At 41.6% G+C, this 19500-nt stretch overlaps 1 protein-coding gene across 1 annotated transcript in view; it reads left to right on the forward strand.

The window, feature by feature from the left end:
* The first annotated feature begins 11459 nt into the window (after window positions 1-11459).
* Window positions 11460-19500, forward strand: part of STK17A (serine/threonine kinase 17a) — a 40807-nt gene continuing 32766 nt past the window's right edge. Inside the window, exon 1 of the mRNA XM_045089535.1 lies at window positions 11460-11803. Within this exon, the coding sequence (XP_044945470.1) occupies window positions 11598-11803 (206 nt within the window). The 5' untranslated portion in view covers window positions 11460-11597. The remainder of the gene's footprint in view (window positions 11804-19500) is intronic.

Below are 19500 nucleotides of genomic sequence, written 5' to 3' on the forward strand. Positions count from 1 at the left end.
TCGTGTGTCCTCCTTATTGCAAGCAGAAGTCCAGGGCAACGCGTAACAGCTTGTGTCATGCCCACGCTCTCACTGGATGTAAGCAGTAAAACAGCACGGAAGGCGGTCAGCTGCTGGGATAAACCATCCCTGGAAAAATTATTTACCAAAAGAGCAGAGTACGTGTTCACAAATCCATGAATAATGGAACAGGTTTCGTAACGAGTTCCTTCTGTATGCCTGTTAGGACAGCACACAAGCCACGTGGGCTGTGCCTGTGAGTGTCCTTCATGTTGAACCAGGCACACATGGGTTTATTACATCCCTACCTGTCGCGATGCTTCCACAAAGACTCCAGGCTACAGCCCAACATCTAGGGTGACCCCCCAGAAAAGAGCAGTAGGCAAAAATGTTGTGTCCAGTGGCTCGTACCGGAGCTCCCAATATCATCATGGTCTTGGGAGTCCGTAAAAGACAAACTGTGTGGCTGTCACTGGGCAGTCAGAAGCTGAGTTATTCTTTGAGGAGGAAAAAAATATCAGATAGTGTGGGTAGGACTGAGAGACCAAAAGTCCTGAGAAGCCTCAATATTGCACTTTTATGCACATTCTGGGTTACTTTAGATTCATTCTAACTGAAAATAATTTTTCTCTTAAGGCATAAGAAAAAAATTAGCCTAAACCATAATTTGCAGACAGTAGATGATATTATTTGATATTTTAATCTGATCATTATTCTGAAATCAAGATTAGATTTCAGATCTCCCCAGTTCTGTGGCCATGCTTTTCCAACACAGTGCTGACAACTGTGGGAGGAAAAAAAAGGCACATGTGTCTTAAAGCCCAGACACAATTTAGGTATGTTTGTAGAGGACAGTTCTCTAACAATTAATGAAGAGAAAGTTATGGAAGCTCAGGCTAACCTTTATCACTGCTGCAGAAATCATTACAATTTTGGCTAAGGAGAGACACTTGGATACTCCTGTCTGACGAATTTTCTCTTGGAGGTAAAGAATCTGGGGGCCAGGAGAGATGATTTGCTCAAGGCCACCAGGCTTTATCTTGAGGGCTAAAGGTATGTCCTGTCGCAAAATATCCCTTGGGGTCCTGAGCTCCTGGACCTGGTATAACCATGAAGAAATTGGCCAGGAGGGTGAGAGAGGGAGGCAATTATCCATCTGGCGAGCCATGGGGTATGGCCAGGAATCCAGTCAGGGTGAACTCACCAAAGAAGGATATGGGCTGCCTATGGCTACAGACCCTCCACATGACTTTGCTGGGGCTGCTGTAACAAAGGACCACAAACTGGCTTCACCTGGCCTGAAAGTCTAAGATCAAGGTGATGGTGGAGTTAACTCCCTCTGAGAGAGGATCCGTTCCATCCCGCTCTCCTAGCTTGCAGGGATTTGCTGGCCGTCCTTGGCCTTCCTAGGCTTAGAGACCCCAGCCTTCATTTTCGTGTGACATTGTGTGTGTGTGTGTGTTTGTGTATGTGTGTGCGTGTGTGTCCAAATTTCTCCTTTTTATAAGGACAGCAAGTCATAGTGGATTAGGGCCCGCTCTATGGCCTCATTTTAACTTGGTTACCTCTGTAAAGACCCTAACTTCAAATAAGTCCATGTTCTGAGGTACTGGGAGTTAGGACTCCAAAGTATTATTTATGGGGGACACAATTCAATCCCATGCTATCCTCCTTCCTGCCACATGTCATCAGCCCCGACAGTAGTAGTAGTAATAATAAAAGCTAACTTATATTTAGAACCACACTGTTCACCAGGCTCTTTTATTGCTTTTACAAAAATCACAAAAGGAATAAAAAACATTGCCTGTAAGTTTACTGGTTTTTAAAATAGTTTACTATATAAATCAATAATTAATATTGTGGCATCTATTTTTTTAAAAGATTTTATTTATTTATTTGACAGAGATCACAAGCAGGCAGAGAGGGAAGCAGAGAGAGAGAGAGGGAAGCAGGCTCCCTGCTGAGCAGACAGCCGGATTCGGGGTTCAATCCCAGGACCTCAGGATCATGACCTGAGCTGAAGGCAGAGGTTTTAAACCACTGAGCCACCCAGGTGCCCCTGTGGCATCTATTTAATCAGTGGATTATCTTGATATAGCCAAGATCTGAATGAGAGGCTGGGCTCCTTCCAGAGGCCAAACACTCAACCACCACCACACACTACCTTCCTTGAATTAACCATTTATTGAATACTGTCCTGGGTACAGGGGAAAATGGTAATATTTACCTCAAGGAGTTCATGGTCTAGCAATATGCAATTCATTCTTCTGCTTCATGTGAGATTTGACCCCTGTTTTTGATATGAAAAGTCCCTCCCGCTGCAACCTCACCACAGCTCCTTACCCACATGAGTAAGGTATGATGTCATTTAAAAAACAATAATAAATAAGCAAAATGCTACGGGGAAAAGAAAACAAGAGCCATTGGGTCCATTGAAGAGGAATGAAATAGTAACAGAGAAGGGATGAGAAATAACCAAATCAGCCTAAGAACCTTCATACCTAGGGCGCTTAGTGGTTAAGTATCTGCCTTTGGTTCAGGTCGTGGTCCCAGGGTCCTGGGATCGAGCCTGACATCGGGCTCCCTGCTTGGCAGGTGGCCTGTTTCTCCCTCCCCACTTGCCCTGCTTGTGTTTCCTCTCCCTTTGTGTCTCTCTGTCAAATAAATAAATAAAATCTTTTGAAAGAAAGAAAGAAAGAAACAAACAAACAAACTTCATACATTGAGGACCTGGGAGATGAGTGCTAGAAAGAGATTTATTTTAATGCCTGGAATTGCTGAGTGAATTAGTGTCAAAATGTGTTGAAATTAATCATCTTATAAATACTCAAGAATTTGTATTTCTTTCCATCTTTTCCCAAAGGGTATATCTTACAGGTTTCTTTTTTCCTTTATACTTATGTAGTCCCTATTAATTTTTTAATGTAATAAAAATGGGATCATGACTTTTATCATATCCAAACTTTTATATTTGTTATTTATAAAAAGAACCACTCTTAAGTTTATTACTTTAGTAGGAAAAATTAAATGATAATAGAGAGTGTCTCTTTTCTTAGATTGTGATAGATCGCATTAAATGGCTTTAATTCTTCATCCCCTCCTATTAGCCATACCCAGTCACCTCTTACAGGGAGCCAAGCCCAGAGGCATGTAAATTACTTGCACAGTTGAGCTTAACCTCTCTCTCTCTTTATACTCAACTGTCATGAAAGCAGAGTCCTGGTATAAGAAGAGGATGAGCATATGGGGAGCAGTGATGAGACCAGACTCAGTCAATCAACAGCCAGATGACCCCCCAGGTATTTGAGTAAATGCAGCCAAGATTATGAAAGCCACGTAAGCCAAATTCCAGCTGATCCCAGAAACATGAACTATAAGTTCATAGTTATATGCCAGTGATATTTTGTGATTGTTGTACACTATTATTGTGGCAAGTGCATAACCAGTTCAAAGACCATCTTTTCCTTTGTGGGATAACTTTTGAAACCAAGCACAGAAAGTTTAGTTTAATGGTATGAATGCATCCACTATGCATGATAGCCACTGTTTAAATTAATAATGAGAATGAAGACAGAAGAGAAATTAGCATATTTACATGAGCTCATCAACAAAAAATTATAAAATGCATGAAGAACTCCAGTGCCAGGAAAGAGAATCCACAGATAGAATGAAGGGGAGAAACTTGAAATATACTACAATCTAAGAGAAGTCTAAGGTAAGTACTTTGAAATGTTCAAACAGATAAGGAAATGATAAAATACATAAATCAGAAACAGAGATTATAGGGCCTAGAAAGGCAGGCTTGAAAAGGACAATACTGAGATTCTTTTCCTTTTATTTATTTATTTATTTATTTTCTGGAACAAGCCTCTTGAATTCTTTAGGTATTTGACTTGTATGAAAATGCATAGCAGCTCACAACACTTGAAAGACATACCTTCTAAAATAAGTGAATCTATATTTCTCCATATATATGTGTTTACAAAATGTACCTTTATCATAATTGCATAGTAAAAATAAATAAATGCTCTGTTAGTTTCATTTTATAAATTCAAGTTCAGGTTGAGATAAGAATACACAAATGCTGAACTTTTACCCTAAGAATGTTGAACTTCAACTTTCAAAAAAACAGACCCATAGGTGTTTAATAAATGTTTTTAAAATTTGTTTGTCATAGTAAATATAATTTGTTTCAGTGGCATAACAACACATACATATACATAAATATGATTTGGGTTTAAATTACTTCTTGTTACTTATTTGCATAAATTATAAGCCAAAACTCTTTGAATTTATAGTTCACTTATTTTGAGACTATGTGTGATGTGTATATAAGTTTATGACTGTTAGGTCTTCTTAGTGGCTTGTTTCTTTTACAAATATGTAATGAACTTCTTAGTGCCCATCAATATTCACCTAAAATTCTACTCTCTTGGTTATTAAGAGTTATTAAGGGTTCTATGAATATCTACATTCACCTACTATGTGGATACCCATAAGATCTTTTACCCAACACACAGAGAATATGCACTCCTCCCAAGAACATGAAACATTAAAAGAAAAAAAAGACTACAATGTCTGAATAAATGCCAAAGAAATTATAGCCCCACATTCTCTGGCCACAATGCAACATAATTAAAAGCCAATGCTTAAAAAAATTATTTACCATAGGATAATAACAGAACACGAGTCATCCCTAACTCATGGAAATAGCAAAAACATCTCTTATATTTACATGTTCAACTGGCCAATGAACATCTCTATTCAGTGGGCTAATAAATCATGTGTATCACTCAGGAAAGTACAGTCACTCTGATCCAGAACAAGAAATTCATTATAGAGACGGACCTTGCACAGTTGTGGGAGCTGGGGAATAAATCTGTGGAAGCTGTGCAGCTAGTGGTTGACCTGAATCAGAAGAAAAGCCAGATATTAAGAAGGAGGGAACTAGAATAAGGAGCTGAGATAAACTGAAATGCATGAGAACAAACTAGAAGCCTCCTCAGTTCAGTGACCTTCTGAAAGCAATGGTTCCTTCCATCATGGAGCCACATCCGTTTCCGACCCCGACTCAAAGAAACTGCAGAAAGAAATCCTTCTCCTAAACTCTTCATCCAATCCGCCAGCGATTCCCGTTGAACTTTTCATCAATCCTGTCGCCATGTCCCTGTCTGAGCCACAGTAATTGTGCACCGATGTGACTGTCACAGTCTCCTAGCCGGCTGTCCTGTATCCAGGTCACAGTGTGTCCTCTACACCGCAGCCAAATCATCATTATAAGACATGTGTTAAAGCATGTCACTCTTCAGTTTCAATCCTTCAGTGGTTTCCCATCAGTTTTTAAACCCTGCATGATTTGCCATGAGTTACCTCTCTTATCTCTTACCTCTCTCTCCTAGCCACACACCCCAGACTCCTTTTCCCCTGAGAGCATTTGCAGTCATGATTTCCTCTGCTTGAAATGCTCTTCTTCTGCATGTCACCAAGATTCCCTTCCGGGCTTTATTTAGGTCTCTCTCTCTATTGTCACCTTCTCACAAAGATATCTCCTTGCCAATCCTTCTGAAATATGGCCCCCAGTCCCTCCCTACATCCTATTTTTGCTTCATGTTTTTTCATACTACTTATCTCTACAGACATTGTTTTGTACAGTTGACCCTTGAACAATACCAGGCTTGGGGTGCTGACTCCCCACGCAGTTGAACATCTATATATAACTTCTGATGCCCCCAAAACTTCACTACTAATAGCCCGCTACAGACCAAAAACCTTACCAATAATATAAACAGCCAATTAACACATATTTTGTATATGTATTACATACTCTATTCTCACAATAAAATAAACTAGAGACAGGAACATGTTTTTAAGAAAATCCTAAGAAAAAATACGTGTATAGTACCATACGGCATTAGGATCGAGACCTGCATTGGGCTCCTTGCTCAGCAGGGAGTCTGCTTCTCCCTCTGCCTGCCACTCCCCTTGCTCATGCTCACTCTCTCTCTCTGACAAATAAAAAAAATAAAATCTTAAAAAAAAAACTGACCTTTATTCTCCTCTCATTGCCTGGATATATCATCAGAAACCACCCTCCAACCCTCTCCCCTCTGGTAACCATCAGTCTGTTTTCCATAATTAAGAGTCTGCGTCTTGAGTTAAGATGGTGGAGGAACAGGGGACCCTGATTTCCTCTGATCCCTAGAATTCAGCAAGATAACAATCAAATCATTCTGAACACCTGTGAAATCAATCAGAGATCTAAGAAAAGAAATGCTGCAATTCTACAAATAGAAAAGCCACCATTTTTGGAAGGTAGGTGGTGCAGAGACATGAGTCAGGGTGATCTATCAGAGGATATGGCAGAGGGAGGGCACCTGCTTAAGGAGTCACTGCCAAGTATTATAAGCAGCCCCAAATCAGAACTTTTAGAAGCCTGCCACGGTAGAGGATGTCCCTGGCTTAAAGGTGTTCAGGTGGTGAAGCAGGCCAGAATCCCAGGTGTATAGTCTCAGGATCCCTGGGGCCACTAAAAGAATGGGGGTGCCTGAGTGTGGTAGGGTTCCCGGGCATCGGAGCGGGGAAGCTGTCTGTAGCCAGGCTACGCACCCACTTTTTGCTCAATGTTTCCATAAACTGATAACCACTGTATGGTCACGCAACTACTTTTCTGACAGGGGCCCAACAAAAGACAGGGTGGGGAGACCTCCCTCCCTTGCTGGGGAGGAGCAGTGTGGGTGCACACCTCAGGAGTCTGTAAAGTCTTGAGACTCAAAACTGGGTCCCATGCCTGAGATGAAAACACTTGGTTATGAGCTGAATGAACACAGAGTTCTAATGGAAAATAGAGGGACAAGAGGGGTTGACTGCTTTTCTGTCAGAGATCACTGAAGAATGGGGGATGCGAGCTTTCAGCTCCGGGGCTAGAGGTCTGGGCGCCGCCATATTTATCCCCCCTCTTGATGCTGAAAGCATTGAGGGAGCAAAACAGCACCACACAGTGCAATCCAGAACAACTGAAACGAGCCTGGCAGGGAGGCACCGGGCCAAGGACGTCTGGTGGACCAGGCCTGCCCCTCCAGTCTCCTCATCCTCACCACGGGGCAGGAACCACGTGGGGCTCTGTGTGGAGCTCCGTGTCCTACTTTTGGGGGACAGGCAGGGCAGGGCTATTACTGAGATGTAGTCACAAATGGAAGCTCTAGCAGAAAGGATACATGAGGCAGAAGAGAGAGTCAGTGATGTAAAAGATAAAAGGATAGAAAAGAAGGAAGACAGGAAAAAGGAAGACAGCTACTAGATCACCAAGGGAGACTTGAGAAATCAGCTGTGCCAGAAAGCGAAATAATACCCTGGTAACAGAGGGGAGGAAGGCTTATTTGAACAAGTTATGGCTGAGAACTTCCCTAATCTTCATAAATGACTTGAAACTCTGTGTCGAAAACCCAAAAGACTCCAGCAAAAAAAATCGCTAGAACTGATACAGGAATTCAGTGAAGGCACAGGATATAAAATCAATGCACAGAAGTCAGTTGCATTTCTGTACAATAACAATGAGGCAGAAAAAAAGAAAAATCAAGTAATTGATCCCATTTACAATTGCACCAAAAACCATAAGATACCTAGAAATAAACCTAACCAAAGTAAAAGTTCTATACTCTGAAAACTATAGAACACTTATGAAAGAAATGGAAGAAGACACAAGAAATGGAAAAACACTCAATTCTCATGGATTGGAAGAACAAATATTGGTAAAATGTCCATGCTACCCAAAGCAATTTACACACTCAATGCATTCCCTGTCAGAGTACTATCAGCATTCTTCACAGAACTGGAACAAATAATCCTACTATTTGTATGGAACCAGAGAACACCCAGAATAGCACACCAAATTAACAATGCATTAAAAGGATCATACACCATCATCAAATGGGATTCATCCAGGGAGGCAAGGATAGTTCAATATCTGCAAACAAATGTGATATACTACATCAACAAAATGAAGGAGAAAAAAAAATTACATGATTATCATAATAGAGTCAGGAAAAGGTATTTGACAATAAAAATTCTGAACAAAGTCTGTATAGAGGAAATGTACTTCAATGTAACAAAGGCCATATACGACATACCCACAGCTGACATCATAATCGACACAAAAAGCTAAAAGGTTTCCTCTTAGATCAGGAAGAAGACAAGGATGGCCACTCTCCCCACTTTTAGTCAACAATAGTATTGGAAGTCCTCACCACAGCAATTAGGCAAGAAAAACAAATAAAAACATCCAAACTGGAAAGGAAGAAGTAAAACTGTCACTATTTACAGACAACATGATATTATATATAGAAAACCCTAAAGCTTTCACCAAAGAGCTATTAGAACAAATGAATTCAGTAATGTTGCAGAATACAAAATTAATATGCAGAAATATGTTGCATTTCTGTACACAAATAACAAATTATCAGGAAAAGAAATTAAGAAAAAATTTCATTTACAATTGCATGAAACAGAATGAAATACTTCGGAAAAATTTTTTAAAAGATTTTACTTATTTATTTATTTATTTATTTACTTACTTATTTGACAGAGAGAGAGAGCATGAGTGGGGGAAGGAGCACAGTGAGAGGGACAAGAAGACTCTGTGCTGACCATGGAGTCAGACATGGGGTTTGATCTTGGGGGTTTAATCTCATGACCTTAAGAATATGCCCTGAGCTGAAACCAGATGCTCAACCAACTGAGCCTCCCAGGTGCCCCAACCTATGAGTAAGTTTAACAAATGAAGTGAAAGATCTATATGCTGAAAATTATGAGACGTTGCTAAAAGAAACTGATGATGGCACAAATAAATGAAAAGACATTCCATACTCACAAGATGGAAGAATTAGTATTATTTCAATGCCCACACTGCTCAAAGCAATCTACAGATTTAATGCAATCCCTACCAAAATACCAATAGTATTTTTCACAGAATGGGAACAAAACAAATAATCCTAACATTTTTATGGAACTGCCAGAGACCCGGAACAGCAAAGAAATCTTGAGAAAGAACAAAGTTGCAGGTATCATGCTATAGTAATCAATACAGTCTTTGCTTGCACAAAAACAGACACACAGATCAGTAGAACAGAACAGGGAGTCTAGAAATAAACCCATGCTTACATGGCCAATCTGTAACAAAGGAGGCAAGAACATACACTGTGGAAAAGACAGTATCTTTTAAAAGCAGTTTGGGAGGGGCACCTGGGAGGCTCTGCTGGTTAAGCAACTGCCTTTGGCTCAGGTCATGATCTCAGGGTCCTGGAATTGAGCCCCACTTCAGACTCTCTGCTCAGAGGAGCCTGCTTTTCCCTCTCCCTCTGCCTGCTGCTCTGCCTGCTTGTTTTCTCTCTCTGTGTGTCCCATAAATAAAATCTAATAAAATAAAATAAAATAAAAAGCAGTCTGGGAAAACTGGGCAGCTACATACAAAAGAATAAAAATGGACCACATTCTTATACCATATTCAAAAATAAGCTCAAAGAGGATTAAAAACTTAAATGTAGACCTGAAACCATAAAAATCCTAGAAGAAAAACCAGGCAGTAAGCTCTTTATCACTCAATATTTTTTTGATGTCTCTTCAGGCAAGGGCACAAAAACTCCAAAATAAACAAATGGGCCTGCCTCATACTAAAGTTTTGGCACAGTGAAGGAAACCACCAATAAAACAAAATATGACCTACCAAATGGGAGAAGATACTTGCAAATCATATACCTGATAAAGGGTTGATATCCAAAATATATAAAGAACTCATACAACTCAATAACAAAAAGTATACAACCCCATATTAAAAAATCCTGAATAGACATTTTTTCAAAGAAGACACACTGATGGTCAACATACATATGAAAGATGTTCAGCATCACTAGTCATCAGTGAGATGGGAGTCCAAATGATCAGGAGATAGCCACCCACAGCTGTTAGGATAGCTATTACCAAAAAGACAAGAAATAACAAGTGTTGGTGAGGGCGTGCACTATTGGTTGGAATGTAAATTCATGCAGAAGATTAAGAGAATATATATATATATGGAATATTACTCATTCCTTAAAAAGAATGAAATCTAGCCATTTTCAAGAACATGGATGGACCTAGAGGGTATTATGTTAAGTGAAATAGGTCAGAGAAAGGCAAATACCATTTAATGTCACTTATATATGAAATCTAAAAACAAGACAAAACAAAACATAAACAGCCTTATAGATATATAGATACAGAGAACTAACAGGTGGTTTCCAGAGAGGAGGCAGATAGAAGAGGGCCAAAATAGGTGTAGGGGATTAAGAGGCACTAAGTTCTAGATAAAAATAAGTAAGTCATGAGGATGTAATGTACAACATAGGGAATATAGTGAATAATATTGTAATAACTTTGTATAGTGATAGATGGCAACTAGACCTATGATGCTGATCATTTCATAATGTATAAAAACATACTTAACTATCCTGTACACCTGAAACTAATACAATATTGTGTGTCTATTTTAATTCAATTAAAAACAGACCAGATGAGGAGGGAGAAGGTATGTGGGAAATCTCTGTACCTTTCAGGTAGTTTTGCTGTGAACATAAAATTTCTCTAAAATAAAAAATAAAGTCCATTTTAATTTTTTTTATTTTTTAAATTATTTTTTTCTTATATACTTATTTGACAGACAGAGATCACAAGTAGGCAGAGAGACAGGCAGAGAGAGAGGAGGAAGCAGGCTCCCCGCCAAGCTCGATTCCAGGACCCTGAGATCATGACCTGAGCCCAAGGCAGAGGTTTTAACCCACTGAGCCACCCAGACTTCCCTAAAGTCCATTTAAAAAACAAAACAAAACAAAACAAAACAAAAAAACAAACAAACAAAAAAACCCGAATATTTAGAAAAAAAATACCAGACGAGAGCACCATGTTAAATACAGAGAAGACATCAGACGTATAATACTGCGTATTGCATAGGGCTAGAGTAAGGGGTTAATAATATTTACTCAACTTCTGCTTCCAGATTTCCTCCCAGTGTGTGAAGGAACGAGGTGCCCTGGTCAACTCCCCGTGCTGTACAGCAGCCCGGCTCAGTCTCATAACAACCCGCCCCCCCCCCCCCCACGCCCCACGCCCAAGGTAAAGCGCCAGCTGGCAACACTTATGCCTTTCACTGACGGAGGGACCAAGTTTTGGAGCACTCAGATGTTCAACAGGTGTGTAACTGGTTGGGGCCGGGCGCCCTGGCTTCGGAAGGGTAGTGCTGCTCTTCTCCTCCAGGCCAGAGCGGCCCCACAGGCTGCACTCTCTCCCTCTCGGCTGCAGAGGGAGCGCGTGAGATACCCTGCACTCCCGACTCCGAGCCGGCAGGCGAGGGGCGGGGCGAGGGGCAGGGCGAGGGGCGGGGCGGGACGTGGGCAGGACGCCGGGAGTCCGCCGGCCGCAGTTAAAGCGCGCTGACCTGGGGGGGGGGGGGGTGGAGAGCGGCTTCCTGGAGGCTCTTGGGTCCGCGTGAGGTGGCAGCAGGTGGGACCGTTACCCGCAGGCAGCCGGGAGCGAGCGGGGCGGCCGGAAAGGAAGCGTGCCGGTCCACCATGATCCCCCTGGAGAAGCCCGGCAGCCGCGGCTCCCCCTCGGCCGCCGCCTCCGGGTCGGGCCGGGCGGGCGGGAGTCTGGGTGCGCCGCGCCGGCCGCCGCTCCCACCTCAGGCCCGCGGGCTGCTGACGGAGATCCGCACCGCCGTGCGCACCGAGCCCTTCCAGGACGGCTACAGCCTGAGCCCAGGCCGGGAGCTGGGCAGGTGAGGCGGGCGGGGCCCGGCGGCCGATCAGTGCCAGAAGCCGGCGGGCGGGCGCCGTGGGGGTGGCGGGCCCGGGGCCGATAGCGCGCGCCGTGACTTGGCACAAACTTGGGTGCGGGCGGCGGGCAGCGGGCGGGGCGGTCGAGTCGCAGCAGCCAGCCCTCCGCGCGCCACGGCTTGTCCCCGCAGCCGGCGAGGCGCTCCCCGGCGCGCGGCTCTCACCCGGGAGCGGGTGTGACCGAGTCCCCCGACGGCGGGGACCGGGGCCATCAGCCCCGTCTCTGCGCAGGCCCTTCCGGCGTCTGAGGCGTTTTCCATGCGAGGCGGCGAGGGGGGCGTGGGAGCTGCGTGCACTTCCCCGGGAGCCGCAGCTGCGGCGTCGGCGCTGGCTTCGCGCTTCAGCTCGCGCGTGTGTGCTCGGTCCCCTCCGTGGCCGTGCGAAGGCGAAGCGGGACGGGACGGCTTCCGCTGCCCCCGCGCCGGCCGGCCGTCTCAGCCTCGCGCCGACTTCGTTTTCGGTTTCTTGGTTTCGTGCGACTTTAGTTGTGAAGTATTTGGGTCTCTGTGGCCCAGGTCCCATCGGTTTTACTCCCAGGCTCTTGGCCCTCGCTTCGCGCTTTCCCCTCTGCTCCAGCCGGCCCTTGTCCTCTCCTCCCGCCGCCGCTCTTCTTTCGGCTCTTCGTGAAAACTGTGAAAGGCGAAGGCTTGCTTGGAGACCTTACACTGTGCGTGTTGATGAGGGGTGAGGGCCAGGGGTCGGGGGACCGACTCCCCTTTTCCTTACGAACAGTTTGGAGAAGTCCGAGGCGTCGGTGTTGGAGTCAGACCTGAGCGCGTTCAGCCTGGCCGGCCCGCTCCGTGTGCCTTCGACTGGGTCACTTCGACTCCTGCTTTCTCACCCATAAAATCAGTATCTTGACCGTGCCCGCCTCCCTCGCGGGGGTGCTGTGCGGGTGACAGGCCTGTAAAGCACATGCTGCAGGTCCTGGCACAGAGACTCAGTAAACGTCCGCCGTTGCTGCAGACGTCTGTCCCGCTTGCCAGACAGCGCCACGGTAGGATGGGGCAAGGGCCTGACGGTGGTGACTGCCTTCATCTGGGGTCTTGGGAAAGGAAGGTCTTGTAACATTGCTCACAAGCAGTATTTTAAAAGCTCAATTTTGCATATATTAAGCTGGCTTTTATAAATAGGGGTTGGGGGTTTTTTGGTTTATTTTTTTGGAGGGGAATCTACCTTAAACATGTCATCCTTATTTCAAATGTTCACAAAAGGAAGAATACCTTTCAGAGCAAGATACACTTCGCTATGGTGCGCACTATTTTTTTTTTTAAGATTTTATTTATTTATTTGACAGAGATCACAAGTAGGCAGAGAAGCAGCGGGGGGTGTGTGTGGGGGGGAAGCAGGCTCCCCGCTGAGCAGAGAGCCCGATGTGGGGGGCTGGATCCCAGGACCCTGAGACCATGACCTAAGCCGAAGGCAGAGCCACCCAGGCTCCCCATGGTGCGAACTAATTAACTGGATCTGTACTGACTCAGCTAGGTATTCTAACTCATCCAAATTCTAGACATTGTGAAGTAGCCCTGTCTCCTGAGAAGGGAAAACTAAGACTTTCTATTATTTGGTTGTCTGGCTTCCTTCCACAGAAGGAAAACTGGCATTACAAAGCTGAAATATCTTTAGGTGGCAAGCACTGTCTTGTAGAGTTTATAATAAATGACTTAATCTGAAAAAATTGATTTGCACCCTACCAGGTGTTGATACTAAGTCCTCCAGGAATGTTCTTTTCAGTTCTTATTTTTGTCTGTATTGTAAAATTCACTTGCCTACAGGTATTTATCTTTTGCAAATATATTACATATATTTGTATGCTCACATAAGTTTGTTTACAAAAGTTACAACTCCTGAAGCAGCAGAACAGGGCAATTAGATAGCTGCTTAATATAAGAACCTAAAACAGAAAAACCAAATTAATGTATTTGTTTCTTTTTGATTCCTTTAATTTTTTTTCTTTTTTCTTTTTGTCACGGAGAGGTTTAATGCAGTGATAAAGACCATGGTCTTTGGAGTCAGGCTGTGGTTGAATCTTAGCTCTTTACTTACCACTTATATGAACTCGAACAACTTAACCATTTATTGCCTCACAGTTGTAGAGAGAATTAAATAGAACACATCTATAGCATTAAGGCTGTGCCTTTCTTAAGGGGAACACCCAATAAATATAATTCATTGTGTAACAATAAGTGTTCTTTTACATATAACCAGAAAGCAAAATGCACAATTTTATGCTTCTGTCTGTGGTGAAAGTAGTGAAATCTCATTGCAAAACAGACAGGAACTGTTTAGAACTCTCAGGAAGCAAAAGTTCTGTTTTCTGTTATTAGCAGTCTCTGTTTAAGATTTATAAATTTTGCATGTGTATTATGGTTCTGACATAATTATTCATAATCTTTTCTGTAATAAGAAAGGCGTCTTTTTTTCCAGCTATGAACTGTGGTTGCATTTTTGGTATAACTAATTGATCTCATTCTGATACAGAATTCACAAAATTATCTGTTATATTTTAATGATGTAGTAGGAAAAAGCGAAGATCTATTTGCTACATCCTATGGCCTTTCATTTAGTAAAAAATATTGAAGAGATGAGAAGAGATAAATGTTCAAAGAAACTGAGTTCTTTAAGAAGTTACCATTTTTTATCTTACACAAAATTAAAGCTTTCAGTGAAATGGTTGAAGAGAATTTTTGAAGTGGTCAATTTTGGTTCTATAGTAATGAGAGGATGTGATTTTGATTATTTTTAAGAAATGTAAGGTCATATTCTTTGATGTTTCCAACAGAGTCCATAGCAACCTAAATGTGGGTAAATATAGGATATAAAATTTTGTTTCTTGAAGCTTGACTTCTTATTTGTAAAGCTTGTTACCTTTCTTTCAGTCAGGATATGTGCCAGTGTAAACCACATAAATGATTATAGGTACAGGAGACATGACCTTGAGTTCTGAGAATTTTTTCATAATATTGATTCCCCTTGAGCTTGAAAGTATAGGAACAAAAATAAGTTTCTAGAAATTTAAAATAGTACAAATTTCACATTGAATGATTTGCCTTACATGTGTTTTCATTATTTAGTCCTCAACTTTAACACTTTTTATGCATTGATAAATTTTATCTTAAGAAAAAAAGGATTTTAAAGCCAAAAGAATATCTTTTACTAAATTATTACATACTGATAGTTGAACTTCCCTATGAGAAAAAATATGAATTCTCTGCTGAATGAGTATTTCATAAATACTTTATTATGGTTATACAGGTGCTTTCAGTTGTATTATCTTACTTAATTCTCACATGCACGTATTGAGAGAAAGAGAGAGAGCTCAAGCAGGGGGAACTGCAGAGGGAGAGGGAGAAGCAGGCTCGCTGCTGATCAGAGAGCTGGATATGAGGCTCTATCCCAGGAACCTGGAATCCTGACCTGAGCCTAAGGCAGGCAGATGCTTAACTGACTGAGCCACCCAGGCACCCCCGGAAAGTCCCATTTTCAATGAGAAAACCCAGGCAGAGATTGATGGAGTCTTATGAAAGACTGCTGAGCTGGCACTCTTTGAAATCCCTTCTGTTATATAAGTCAGATATTTCTCAAAGAATAATCTGCAGCCTGTCTTGTAGCTGAAGCAGTTTCTCATAGTTTTTATGAGAGGACATGAGTTCCATGTTGGGACGAACTCTATTTAAGCTTCTGTGTCATATAGTTTCCTCTTCAGTTGGTCTTTGTGGTAGATAGGGATGTTGTGTATCTTTCTCTTCAGAGCAGTTGAGAGTAACTAGAATAAGAAAGGATTATTATCAGAAAATAAGAAAATATTCAAGCTGAAGGAGGGCGGGTATAATTCAGGAACTGTGTGTTCTTTACCTGGATTCATGGCTGTAGATAATGGCTTCAGGCTTTTGTACCTTATAACTACTTGAGTATGTGTCATAAATTATAATTCATAATTTCTTTAGAAATTAAAACCTTTCTGGGGCATGTGACTGGCTCAGTCAGTTGAGCTGTTGATTCTTGATTTCTGCCCAGGTCATGATCTCAGGGTCCTGAGATCCACCCCTACATAGGGCCGCATGCTCACTGGAGAGTCTGCTTGAGGATTCTCTCTTCCTCTGCCCACCTTCCCTGCCCCCCCACCCCCATCTCTCTCTCTCTCTGTCTCGCAAATAAATAAATCTTTGAAAAAAGAAATTAAGACCCTTGGTAAGTAATATTGTTCATGTAGAAGTTGCCTTGTTTTAGGATGGATATTATTTAAGATTCCTTGGCCACTAGTGATTAGTTTGAAGAGTATTTACCAATAGTTGTGTGTAATTTGGTATTTTTGGAAGGATTAAAAAAATTGGCTATGTTTGTGGTTCAGCAGCAGGGTTACTTAGCAAGTTCTAAGGCAGATACTTCATTGAGTCAGCTGTTCTAATTTTTGAAAAGTTGGGACTTAAAATGTTAAAATCTTAACTTAAAATGTCCATAAACTTGGTGTGCCTGGGTCGCTCAGTTGGTTAAGTGTCTGCCTTCAGTCCAGGTCATGATCCCAGGGTTCTGGGATGGAGACTACATCAGGCTCTCCACTTAGCAGGGAATCTTCATTACCCTCTCCCTCAGCCCCTCCTCCCTCACCGGCTCTCAAAATAAATAAAATCTTTTAAAAATAAAATATAGTCACTTCTTAGACTTTTTGGCTAAGATCAAGTGTAAAAAAATACATTAACTTAAGGATTGAAGAATTTCAGCCTCTTCATAAAGCTATGTGTAACAAAATTTTATAAAATCAGATTATTGAACCAAGTGCATTAGAAAGCTAAGTAGCTATTGTCATTAATTCACCTATTCAGGTAAAGAAGAAGGAACTACACTTAATGAGGGAAATTTTACATCAAGTAGAGAGTTCAAGTTAGCCACCTTCAAAATTTCTCTGTTCTAGGATTCTTCTTTACAAATTACTATCATTATAGATCTGAAGTTTGTGCCCCAAACACTAAAAATAGTTACTGATTACTGATCATTTGTTGAATGCTATACACTGTAGAGATGTAATTTTGTGTAGTCTTTACTATCTTGCAAGGTTAAGTGCTATCAACCTAATCTTACAGATGAGGAATTCAGGCTCAGAAATAGTTGAGTAAATTGCCCAAGATTATGTAGTTACAAGCCAGAATGGAAAATAGTTTGTCTTTTAAAGCCCTGGCTGTTCTTGTCACTCATGCTGATAGCTGATCTGAAGGACTCACTGACTTTTACACTTAGGATCCATAGATATTTTGGGTTCTGCTGGTTTCCTTTCAGAGGTAAGGAGACAGGTAGAATCTGTCCTAGATCTTTCTGGAGTGGAACTTCTTACATTTAATAGCACTCCAGTGCTATTAAGTAAATGTTCTGTATTAAGCACATAAGGCACTTTGCTAGCATCTGGCAATTATTCTCAAATGTAACAAATCAGTCACTATTCCCTTTATCAACAAGAAGACCTGTCACCTGGGAAAATTTTATGGGGAAAATAACTTTTGAGCTCAGCCTTAATGAATGGATGGAATTCCAGTAGTAGTGATGGAAGATACTCCTCCGACCATTGGCAATAAAATAAATAAGCACAGTGGCAGAAAAATTCAGTGAAAGAGGGAATAACAAGCAGTCTGATGTGGTTAAAATATTAAACTTCATAAGATTAAGTTGCCAGAGAACTTTTATTTAATAAAAACAGGAATAGCTGTGTATATTCAGGGTGCTTATCTGATACCCTATTTGAGCACCTGCCATCTTCAGGGCACTATGGAGATACAAAGATGAATGATAAGTGAGGTCTAACTAGGGACGTCCTAGCCTAGCTTGGGAAACAGGCATGGTGCAACAAATGGTACTATGTCAGACCAATTTAAATAACATGTGCAAACCCATCCAAACCTGTTACCATTCTTATAATCAGTCTGTCAATTGATGGTACCACGTTTATCCAGTGCTCAGGTAAAAATCTTCCAGATTTTTGTGGAACAAAAAAATGCTTCCACTTTTCCCTTTTCCCCTCAGCTCTGCCTGCAGTTCCATCTGCCAAGGAATGCTTATGAACTTTGACCCTCTTTTAAATGCTTCGTCTTTTCCTAGCCTCTACGCTGCTGTTTTACTGGAGACCTACTGCCTTAAATTATTTTATTGGTTTCCCTAGTCTCTAGTTAACATTTTGTAATAAACTGTTAATAACACTATCAGAATTATCTTTAAAAAATTTATTTTAAAAATTCTAACAAGTACCCATTTTTACCTTGAGAGAGTCCAAACTCCTTAGCACTTCTTAAAGATGTGCACCACACCTTCCTAAGTTAGGCCTCAGCAATGCCAAGATGACAAAACCAAGGAGGCTTAGACTGGTAGATCTAACTCGATGTCCTTCTTCTAATTATTTGTTGATGTATCTTTACTTTCCCGCCTCTCTGCAATGTATTATCATTCAGTGGTTCTGAAATATATTGATTTTTTTATATTCCCCCCACCAAAAACTATTTAATACAAACCTGAGTTGTCAGTTTGGTGTGTAATAGTGAACCACAGATTTTTGTGAAATGCATGGTGAACTCAGTAAATCGTGAGAACTGTGTAGTCCAGGAAGAATTTTGGCTAAATCAATAAAGAAAGCAGATGTGAAACAAACATCTTATGCCCTTTGAACCTCATCAGCTTCAAGTCTGTAGATTAACTGTGGCCACTAGTTTCCGGAGAACACTTTATCTTTCTGCCCAAGTAACCTGAAATTCAGGATTTAGATACAATCATGGTTTTTACCATGAAGCTGTGGTAAAACGTGCATATTTTAATCCTTGAGGGGTGTAACATTTAAACACTGTGATGATATAATTCTTAATGTGTTCACTAGGACTCAGCACCTTGAATGCTGAATCTCCCATTTCTGGGTACTGTGTTGCTCTACAGAAAGAACAGTCTCAGAAGTCTTTTTATCTCCTTTGTACTCTTCCTTGAGTAGTTTCAAGGGTTCCCCTCCCATTGCACCAGTCATCTAGAGGTGAAGGCCGTACAGGTTTCCTCAAAACCCTCATGATCTGCTGTTCTTGCTGTCAGTTTTAGTATCAGAATGATGGACGAGTTTCTTCAGTGTGGGATAATGCAGGGCTTGGTTGACAATTGCCAGCCGCCTATTTTTGTAAGGCTCCTGAGCTATATAGAATGACTTTTACATTTTTATATAGTTGAAAAAAATCAGTAATATTTGATGATTATATGAAATTCACATTTCAAAGTCCATAAAGTGCTTTTGTTTTGTTCTGTTTTGTTTTAACCCAGAGCCACCCATTCATTTACCTTTTGTCTGTGATTTCATTTTACAATAGCGGACTTGCATAGTGGCAACAGAGACCAGCAAGACCGAAAATATTTGCTATCTGCCCCTTTACAGAAAAATGTGCTGACTTCCAATATAGTGCATGACACAGTGGAAAGAAAAGAATAAACCTAAAACTGTGAAGAGTGCTTCCAAAAAAACAAAGGCGGTGTCCAGACTAGGCACTGGTGGGGGTGGAGAGCCATGGGAACTGTGCTGGCAACCCTAAGAAGTGGTTGTGTGGCTCCAGATGTCGAATTGAATATGGGTCCCTTTCCTGTATTTGCCTCTGGTTCTGGAATTTAGCAATAACTTTTCTGTAAA

Source organism: Mustela putorius, unplaced genomic scaffold, assembly GCF_011764305.1.
Source record: "Mustela putorius furo isolate JIRA1106 unplaced genomic scaffold, ASM1176430v1.1 tig00003845_pilon_pilon_pilon, whole genome shotgun sequence".
NCBI lineage: Eukaryota > Metazoa > Chordata > Mammalia > Carnivora > Mustelidae > Mustela > Mustela putorius.